A 10,633-nucleotide genomic window follows, 5' to 3' on the forward strand; every position below is an offset into this window, starting at 1 on the left:
GTGAAGTCACTCAGTCACATCCGACTCTTTGCAACCCCATGGACAGTAGCCTGCACCAGGCTCCTCCGTCCATGGGATTTTCTAGGCAAGAGTAGTGGAGTGGGTTGCCATTTCCTTCTCCAAGGGATCTTCCCAACCCAGGGATCGAACCCAGGTCTCCCGCATTATAGACAGATACTTTACCAACTGAGCCACCAGGGAAGTGACCACCAGTTTAATTTAGAAGCCCTTGTTTTCCAAGATAGATACCATCTGAGTATAACTTCAGTTTAAGTTTCAATTCAGCATAACTTTTTTCAAGTAGTCTTTGGGCATATTTACTTTTAATAGGCAAATCTTCAAATTCAGCTAGCACATTAGGTAGTAAAACTCAGTCATGGAGAATAAAAAACAACTCTATCACCTAGACCAGAGTTACCTTTGACAACACTGATGTAATCAACACGACTTAAAGGTTGTCTTTTCATTTGCCAACCCAGAGTCATTTCAAATTAAAGCCATTCTAACTTGTTTATCAGGACACAGCTCTATCATTCATCCACTTGTGGTTAAAAGAAAAATAAGGCAGTATAGTTTACATGTGTGTTTGGGGTTGAGGGTAGGGGAAGAGGTGGATTCTGCTTGGTTCTCATCCTGTCTCTTTTTGTAACCTTTTCAATTGTCTTCTGGCATTAACTTCTCTGGTTCAATTAACAAGTTAAGATGGCAGGTGGATGTCGGCAATGGAAGTAGGGCTACAAGCCTCAACACTGGTAACTCACATCCCTTCTTGGCCCTGGAGAGCATTCCACATTTAGGTCTGCTACACACACACACACACACACACACACACAGAGCAACATGATTAAGGATGATAGCTACCACTTTTACGTTATTACAGGTTGGAAGGCTTTTTTTTTTTTTTTTTTTTTAGCATTAAGAATGACTCTAAGCTAGCTAGTCCAACTAAGTCAATTTCATTCATCCATTTATTCAATCAATCAATATGAAGAGTGCACCAACCATGTACCAGACGATGCATTGAGCTCTATTCAAACAAATTCAGGATAGTCTCTGACCTAATGAAGACTTCATCCCAACAGACAAGTGTCAGAACTAAGTAAAGAGCTTTCTCCAAGAGAAAGCTTAGAATAGCGCCCCTAAAACTCAGTATATATCTTCCAATTTGATACTACTCTCCAAATATTCTCTATTCCCTAATAAATAGCTAAACTCTACCTAGCAATTCTGAAAAAGGACTCCAAAAGCAAAAGCATTGCTTTCATAAATGACCAGCGTGCACCAAATACACCTCAGAGCTTAGATGGCTGGTGTAGGAAACTAGAAGGTATGCACCAAATTTCTGTTTCTTTTTCTGGAAGTTTGATCCTTAATTTTCAATTTCAATTCTAAAACTCTCATTAAATGGAAAATACCTTTTTCAATAATCAAGACTTTTTAGAAGTTTGGTCCCTTCTCTTTCCAACTTTTCATATCAGACAAAAAGAAAAGATGAATATGACACAATTCTGATTCCTGGAAAATATTCTCTAAGTATAGTGGAAAAAGAAACTCAAATATTGATTTCCAAAGAAAATTCAATACATGTATATATTTAAAGTGTTTAGTGAAACTTATGGAAAACAGGAGAAAGAGTGCAAATACTTAATGTTTGTAGACTAAAATATACCTGGCTGTAAAAAGATTTTAGGACAAGAGTCAGAAAATATAGTTAAACCCTCTTTCTGTCCTCCCCACCACGACTATCAGGACATACAACCTTAAAACAACATAAAGGCTAGTTTAATTTTTACTTTCCTTCTTCCTTAATCTCTCCTCATACTAAATAAATAAAAAACAAAGAGAGAAAGAGAAGAGGAAAGTCCACTGGACTGTGAACAAAAGTAATTTTCAGGCAAATACAGATTTTATATAAACTGGTGAATATAGCTGATTAGAAAATCTATAGGTTGCCCAAGGCTTGAATTGGGAAATACATAAAGTAATAAGCTCTGCTTGCCTTGGAAAGGGAAAAGGGAAGAGAGAAAAAGTTTAACGTATCACAAATTTTAGGAAAATTTTGGCACTCATGGGATTTTCATTTGCAGTCAACTTTTGCGCTCATTTCCTTTTCATGAGGTTGAAACCCACAAAATAAAAGCTCTTGGTTTTCTATTAGAATTTTTAAAGGGCAAAAGTTTTAATTTCTTACAGTAAAAACACATCAAAATTTGTTTAATCAATATTTTAGATTACAACTTATTTTAGAATTCAAGAAATCAAGATTTACATTTACATTTTTGCAAGGTATCCAAGTTGAATTTAACTCACAGAAAAGTTTGGTGGCTGTAACACCAGCATTTTATTTTATACTGGTGCCTAAATGCAGACTGTAAACCATTGATCACGTTATAAGGTCTCAAGTATTGAATATTACACAACTTCAATTACTCTTGGAAACTATTTTAATTATCCATTTTTCTCCAAGAGTTCATTTTTTGAGTCTTATTTATAAGTCATGTAAACACTTCCTTATAAGTCATGATTAAAAAAAATTCTGCTTAAAAATAAGGGTAAAAAGATAAGCTGAAGTAAAATTTTGAAGAATTCCATTGTATTATCTTTTCTGACCTTGAGATGGAAAGTGAAGGAGAGTTAGAGCTACTGGACTTAAGAAAAGTGCCTGAATCCATGCAATTCTTAAGACAGTGAAGTATTCCTATGTTCTTTGCTATGATGGTATTAAGTACATGGATTGGACACTGCTTTATTCCCTTGATTTTAGTTGAAGGTCATTCCTGGTGTAGAGATTAAGATCTGGGCAAAGGTGTAGGAATTACACTGAACATTATTCTGGAAGAGACTATTCACACTAATCTCCTTATCAGCATCTTCTCTTGGCCACAAGGGTAAATTACAGCTACTACTTTCTACATCACAGTCTAATATAAAATATTACACTGAAAATGAATATATCTCATCACCACTTGGGTTCCACATGTAAATCTACATATAGTGACATGTACATTATAATGTTCAGGATATCTTTGAAAATCTAATTATAATATACAGTGCTTTAGTCTAGCAATAAGAAGCAACCAGTTGCTCTATAGATTTTCTTGGTATCAGAGAAGGCAATGGCAACCCATTCCAGTGTTCTTGCCTGTAGAATCCCATGGACGGGGGAGCCCGGTGGTCTGCAGTCCATGGGGTCACTAGGAGTCGAACACAACTGAGCAACTTCATTTTCACTTTTCACTTTCATGCATTGGAGAAGGAAATGGCAACCCACTCCAGTGTTCTTGCCTGGAGGTATACTTATAACCAAATGCCTACTCCAAATACATCCTTAGTGTTGTTATTTCTTGGTGGTTTTTCTTTCCGATCATTTGCTTGGTTATAGATGTACTCATGGGATGGTGGCCAAGTTGAAGATGTAGAACTGCTCTTTCATGTATTCTTTGCTCTATTCATAATGTTTTTCCTAAGGGTCTTATTAACACAACAGAACGCAGATTAGATTTTAGTTTCTCAGTGAGCCATCTAAGTAGGTCCTTCCTCATTATTCTCTATCTTTGTGTCATGTTCATTGTTTTCCGAGCATGTCATATTTTCAACTAACCTAAAATCCTAATTATAAATTACATCATCTGGCCCCTGGCCAGTTCACAAACCCTTTGCTGGTTTTTTTGGGGGGGCTTTTTGCCACTCTTCCCTGTGTTCACATTTTCACACTGACTTTCTTGATGCTCCCAGGACGCACGCGTGAGGTCCTTCTCTCGAGCACATTCCTCCAGATGTCTGTAAATTTTGCTTCCTTACTTTCCTCAGGTCTCTCCTCCCATGGCACCAATTCTTGACTATCAAGTTTCAAGTAGCACCACATCCCTCTCTTTGACCCAGTCTTAGTTCTTCTCACCAGCACTCATATACCTATGTGTTCAGTGTGTGGCTCTCATTGGTATGTCAACTCCATTAGCCTTTATCTACTTTGTTCATTAGGACCACCACATTGCTTAAAACAGTGCTTTCCAAAAGGCTGACACTCAATACTTTGTTGTGGAATGAACGAATTTCTTACTGATATTTTTCTGTGACTAGATTCTTAAAGACCATAAAAGCAGAAACTTTGTCTCTGGCATTCCTGTAACATCTTGTATACAGAAGGTGATAAATGAATATTTATTCAATGAATGAATGAATGATTTACATGAGCATGGGTGTGTGTGTTAAATCTCTTTCCCTCCTTAGATTCTAACTACCATGAAGACCATGAGGTAGTCTGTTCAGCTCACCAATATGCAGCAATCCCACAGCAGGGTCTGATTTGCTGTAAGCACTCAATGAGTAATCCTAAGGACAGGGACAAGGAGGAACAGGAACTTACTATGACCAAAGCCACCAAGAGGCCCCCACAGAGTTAATCTGAGGTCTTAGTCGCAGAAGGAAAAGAGTTTAGGATATACACAGAGCAGTGAAAATGTGAAGCCATCCTGTTTGCCCTTTCAGGGGCCATCCAGGTTCCGGCAAAGGCTTGCTTCCAGCACAAGACCCAGGAAGCTAGTGCAGACTACTGAGCTTTACTTTCAGATGATATCTTTGGAATTCTGGGGGTGTTCCATCTTAATTTCAAGCTCTAGCTGTGATCTGATTGCTTAAAACTGCTGCCCTAAAGATTCCAGATGAATCCGTGGATAATGCCAAAGGGCATCAAACAAGAAAAATTAGATTTTAGCATAAAATCTCCCATTGACTAGCAGAGTAACCTTGAAAACATCTCTTTATCATTGCTTCTTTCATGTTTTTCACCTGAAAAATGAAGATGCTAGAAAAGAACCTGCAGAATACACATGGATTATGTATTTGGGTTTGCTTGATAAGATGCCTAGGAAGGGGGCTTTATAAGGCATCTTCTTCTCTTTCTCTCCTTCGCCCACCTGCCATGACCCTCCTTGCTCAATAATCACAGAGCTCTGGTTGCTGATGGAAATCTGTCAAGAGCATGGGAGGAAAGAAAGCTTAAGAATCATTGGCCTGTGTTCTCCCTGCCTTTCTTCCCAGGGTTAAAATGTTGTGAATCTATGACCTGTACTTTTCTGTTCACTATGAAATCCCTGTATTTTAACAGTGCTTAAATTGTTGCAATCCTTTAGTTCACGTACATTAATTTTTTTTTTTTTTTTCTACTGTGATCAGGGACTATGGAAGGCTTTGAGAATGCAGAGATGAATTTAGAAATGGTCCCTTCCCTCAGGGAGTTCCGTTCGAAAGGAGATAGATGCAACAGTTTGAGAAATGCTTGGATGAGGCCAAAGTAGTGGGTGACCTCAGAGCACGTCAAAGAACACCTGGAAGAGGTGGGCGAGGAAGTCATCTGTGAAATCCTCCAGTAGGTGACCAGAAACTGAGTCCTAATTTTAATTCACCAAATTCTAGGCTCTTAGAGTTGCACATTGTCTGAATCCTTCACTCCAAACTCCTTATGTGCCAAAAAGGAAAACTGCTCCCCAAAGAGGTGGACCAACTCCTCCAAAGTAAGTATCAGAGTTACGCCCAGGAACCAGATAATTACTATCTTTTCAGAGATTTTTTTACTTTTTGTAGGAAATTTCTCATCAGTTTATTTTATCAATTTTATTATATAATTAACAATCATACTTTAAAACAACTTAGAAGGGAAATTATGGATATGTATTGACTTCATACACAGTAATGACGTCAATAACCCACCATCCATAAATTACAAGACCTCAAAGTAAGCTGCTGGTGAATTTATTCCGATACATTCAGTCTCACCCAACTTGCCTCTTGAGCTTCTGAATCACAACTGGGAAGGACAGGTACAGTCTGGCTGTGAACAAGAACAAACTCTAAGAACAGATCTTAATCTGATTGCACTTCCCCTCCACAATTGATCAGGCATTTAAGGTAAGCCCTTCAAAGTGAAATGTTTTTAGTAGTAGTAGTAGAATATAAAATTGCTCGGGTACGCAATTTTCTTGGAGTTTGCTTGCTTTTTTTTTTCCCCCCCTTTCTTTCCTAATGTAGTCGTTTTACTTGGGATGTTTAAAAACGGTGATATAGGAATGGGACAATATAAGATCTCATTACATTAAAACAGAAATACTTGGGAGTCCATAATTTCTAATAGCTTGCCATCTGTTAGGTTCTTAGAGGCACTGGGTTTATCCTGCTTAGTGGAGATGATGATACTGGGGAGAAATCATGGATTATGCAATAGATTTCTGAACTCTTTAATTATATTATTAATTTACTAGCTGGCAAACCAACGTTTCCCAACATAAAGTCAATTATTTTTTGTCTTTCAACTCGTACCCCGAGTAAGGTTGCTATGGGCACCACATAACATTTCTTCTGGCGCCAACAGATTGCGTTAAAGTCACCCCACAATCTCTCCAAATTAAAAAACCTCCCTAACTTTGCACTGGCTTTTTCACTGTACTCGCAGCAGGATGCTCTTTTGCCTTGCCCCACAGTCCGGTTTAATCCTCCAGAAAGAATATTTTTAGAGGCACATCGGATTGAATCATTTTCATCTGAGCACACCATTTCCAAATGGCCGCACAGGGTCCTAAATCCGGCCGCTGCGGACCAGGACAAGCAGGTGTCCTCCGCAGCAGAGTCGTGGGACTCCTGAGCATTCATAACTGGACGTCGGAAAGCCAGAAAGAAAAGTCGAACACGCAAGGACAGGTATAACCCCGCACCCGTGCGCGGGAGAGGCCGCGATCGCAGCGAAGGATTCCATCCTTGGGCTTGGGGAGGTCCTAGAAAGGAAGCAAACGCTGCTTTCCCAGTCAAGTCAGAAAGCAGGACGCACAGGGTCGCAGGTCAGAAGTTGAATTGCAACCCAGCCTGCGCTACGTCCCAGCGCCTTCCGCAGCCCGGGTATCGCCGTGGCACCGGGCTAGGAGAGAACAAGGCTGGCTGGGGCAGGAGAAACTGTGAGTTGCCACGGCCGGAGAGCCGCCCCCGGCGAGGGCAGACGCGACCCCCGCCGCCTTCCGAGCGCGAAGCCAGGAGAGCGGGGCGCGGCTGCCGCGACGCTGCGCCCCGACCCCGGCCCCGCTGCCCGCGCTTCGCTTCGCCCTTTCCACGGAGGGCAGCTCCCAGCCGCCGCAGCCCAGCCGCCTTACGCCCCGGCACCGGCCGCCCGGGGGTACGCCTGGCCGGCTCCCGGGAGGCTGCCGGGGTCTCCGCAGCCGGACCGACCCTCGCCCCCCGGCGCCGGGACAAACTTCCTTCGTCCTGGGCCCCCAGCCGCGCAGGCTGCCAGGCGGCTCCCTCTGCAGGCTTCCCTGGGCTCCGGCTGCAGGCGCCCTCGCCCGGCAGTGCGAGCTTTCCTCCCTGCCCCTCTCCAACCCCGAGCCCCGGGCGAGCGCCTAGCGGTCCCCGCGCCTCCGCTCCAACAAAGCCGGCGGCCGGGAGGCGAGCCGCCGAGGGGCTGAGAGGGGCGCCGTGGGCTGCAAGAGCCCCGCAGAGGCACCCCTGGGCCGGGCGATGGTAGCGCGAAGGGGCAGCGGGGACGTGGCGGGCGAGAAAGGGGAAGAAAGTGTCCTGCTCTCGGCGCGAAAGCCCTCTCCCAGGCTGATCCTCGCTGCCCTGCTCCCCCTGCCCGAGCGCTGCCTGGCGGTCCGGGTGGGAGTTGGCGGCGCCAGAGGAGGAGGCTGGCGGGGGACGCAGCGGCCTGAAGGGCGAGCCGCTCCCTTACCTCTGTCCAGAGTGAGCGGCTGGACCACTGTCAATGTCGCCATGTCTGCCGTGGGAGCCGAAGTGACGCTCGGCTTCAGCATCAGCAACCGCTTGTAGTGAGAAAAAGAGGAGGAGACTGGGGGCGGGGGTGGTGAGGGAAGACGGAAAGGAGGGGGAGGAGGGAAGGTGGTGGTGGTGGTGGAGGAGAAGAGAGCCTGGGTGGGTTGGCAGCCAGATGGAGACGCAACTGTTCCGCGGCGGGCAGACCTTCAGATGCGGCGTGAAGCTGAGCAGGTATGGGAGAGCGAATGCCTCGCTGGCTCTGGGAAGGAACTTTGCTGTTCGACCCGAGGAGCGCCGGATGGGTGTAGCTAGTGTGTTGCTTTCTTTCAACTTTCCACTCGAATAAAATGGTCACGGCGTGCGGGCGTTCAGGGGAAAGGAGAAGAATGAAAGGGGATAGAGGGGAGGGAGGCAGAGAGATGTTTGTTTTTTTTTTTTAATTAAGAGAGTTTGTCAATCCTCTAGTTGTAATCGAGGGGATGTAATCCCATCCCCCTAGAGAGAAAATGCTTCTAGTTCAGAAATGTTGGGTTTTAATTGTGGTTGCTGTTAATTTCTGTTAAAGTTTATTTTGGAACGTTGACTCTTAAGAGTACACAAGATAACTGACGTAAAACCAGGGTTCCATCACCACTAGGTCTCCATTAAGGACCTGAGTATATTGCCTAGAAAACAACTTATTTTACAAGTAAACTTCTTTAAAATGGTTTTAAATTAAAAATCGCAAAGAGAAGTTTCTATCACAAAGTTTGAAAGACACGTACCTAGCACTTTTCCAGCTTGTTCTATAGCCAGTGGTTACTCAGAGTTGCCGCTTGCTGGTTAATTAACATATTTGACAGGAATTGGGGAATTCAGTACAGTCCCTGCCTTCCAGTAGCCAGCTATCTAGTGGGAGAGGATGTTTTTAAAAGGGTGACTGTAGAGTCAGTCAATCAAGATTCAATGACTAGAACTTTCAAATATTGGTTGTGACCCCTTCACCTAACAGATTGCTTTCACTGTCTTGCCACATAGGGACTCTCATTTTGATCAAGAAACTAAGATATAGATATCTTATGTAACCAAAATGGTGATGACTATGAGTTCAGGATTGGAAATGACAAAGCTGCCTCCTTCCCTGTCCTTATGACAGGGCAGAATTGTTTTGGCTAGCAGTATACTCCTGAAGACAGACACTGTTTTACAGCAAAATATTTGCACATAATCTACACCATTGTCTTCTGATTACAATATGGATGGTTTCTGAAGACCTTTCCCATCTCATGGTTTATGTTTGAAAAAACAAACAAACAAGATTTCACGAGTGATTTGAGAAAGTCAAAGATGATTGGTCAAACCCTAACAGACCTTAAAGACATACCTAAAATAATAGTTCTTGCTTATAATAGCGTGCTTGTATTTTCATTTAGTGTCTAGAAAGAACCCTGATCTTGAAATTCAAGTCTTAGTTATATGCTCTCCAGAAACCACATAATCTCTCACTGATCCCCAGTTTCTTCATCTGTCAAACAAGGACACTTTTAATCTTCAAGCTTATTGAGAGTCTGTAAAATGAGGGAATTAATTCTTGCCTGCAAGCTTACTGAGTTTTGTGAGGGTCTAATGAGATCATGCACATGTATGTGCTTTGAAAACAGTAAAATATATACAAATATATGCATACAACAAACACACATTACACCTGAACTGTATGGCAAGCACTGTGCTAGGTGCTAGCCAAACAAAGTTGAATAAGACATGGCCCTTTTTCTAGACAGTGCTCAGTACAAGTTGGGAGACAAATAATGAGCAGGCTGTGAGAATATGAGTAAGCTCTGAGCAAAAATGAGAGCAGTAAGTACTCTAAGCACCATGGAAAGGATATACTGGGAGAGAGAGAAGAAGCAACAATTCTGCCTGATTATCATTATTCACATCCCCTAAATTAAACAATAGAAAGAAGTTGAATTGTGGACAATAGCAACAGAGTATGTGGCAGGGCTTTGCACAAAATATCAAACCTCATTCAATAATTTAGGGTGAAAAGAATATCAGATCCTTTGACCACTTGAGTAGTTCTTAAAAACATATGGTATCATGAATATGTATTTGAGTGGCTTGATTCATAATTCTAAAAGCCATTTCAATGCAAATCCCAGACTGTGAAGTCCAAGAAAGTTGGCTTTTTGTCTTTTGGTTTCCTGATGTATTCTCAGCACCAAATATTTAATAGCATGTTTCTGGACTTAGGCTTTGAGCTCCCTAATTGAAAATTTATTCTACCATTCTCCCTCTGTGTTGACTCTGGAGAGTTCTTTTAAGAATTGAAAGAGAAAGTAAGAGGAAGAACAAATCACCATATATCTTTGCAAAGAGTTGGACATTTTAATTATTGTTTCTAGTAGTGGCAAATTCAATGCTTTTAGCTTATGTCTGCACAGGTGTAGAAAATGAATAGTAAATAATTTATTATCTGTTATGAAGGAGGAGTAGCTACTGTCTTTCCAATAACATTTGTGAATTTCTATTTGAGATATGTATAAATGTAAAGTGAAAGTCACTCAGTCATGGAAGAAAAGCTATGACCAACCTAGACAACATATTAAAAAGCAGAGACATTACTTTGCCAACAAAGGTCCATCTAGTCAAAGCTGTGGTTTTTCCAGTAGTGAGAGTTGGATTATAAAGAAAGCTGAGCACCGAAGAATTGATGCTTTTGAACTGTGGTGTTGGAGGAGACTCTTGAGAATCCCTTAGACTGCAAGGAGATCCAACCAGTGTATCCTAAAGGAAATCAGTCCTGAATATTCATTGGAACGACTAATGCTGAAGTTGAAACTCCAATACTTTGGCCACCTGATGTGAAGAACTGACTCACTGGAAAAGACCCTGATGC

The 10,633-nt window shown here is 42.2% G+C and overlaps 1 protein-coding gene across 1 annotated transcript in view; it reads right to left on the reverse strand.

The window, feature by feature from the left end:
• LIN7A (lin-7 homolog A, crumbs cell polarity complex component) overlaps positions 1-7,974 on the reverse strand; it is a 160,388-nt gene extending 152,414 nt beyond the window's left edge. Inside the window, exon 1 of the mRNA XM_019960306.2 lies at positions 7,712-7,974. Coding sequence (XP_019815865.1) covers positions 7,712-7,793 — 82 coding nt within the window. The 5' untranslated portion in view covers positions 7,794-7,974. The remainder of the gene's footprint in view (positions 1-7,711) is intronic.
• Positions 7,975-10,633: the final 2,659 nt, after the last annotated feature.

This window comes from Bos indicus, chromosome 5 (genome assembly GCF_029378745.1).
Source record: "Bos indicus isolate NIAB-ARS_2022 breed Sahiwal x Tharparkar chromosome 5, NIAB-ARS_B.indTharparkar_mat_pri_1.0, whole genome shotgun sequence".
Taxonomy (NCBI): domain Eukaryota; kingdom Metazoa; phylum Chordata; class Mammalia; order Artiodactyla; family Bovidae; genus Bos; species Bos indicus.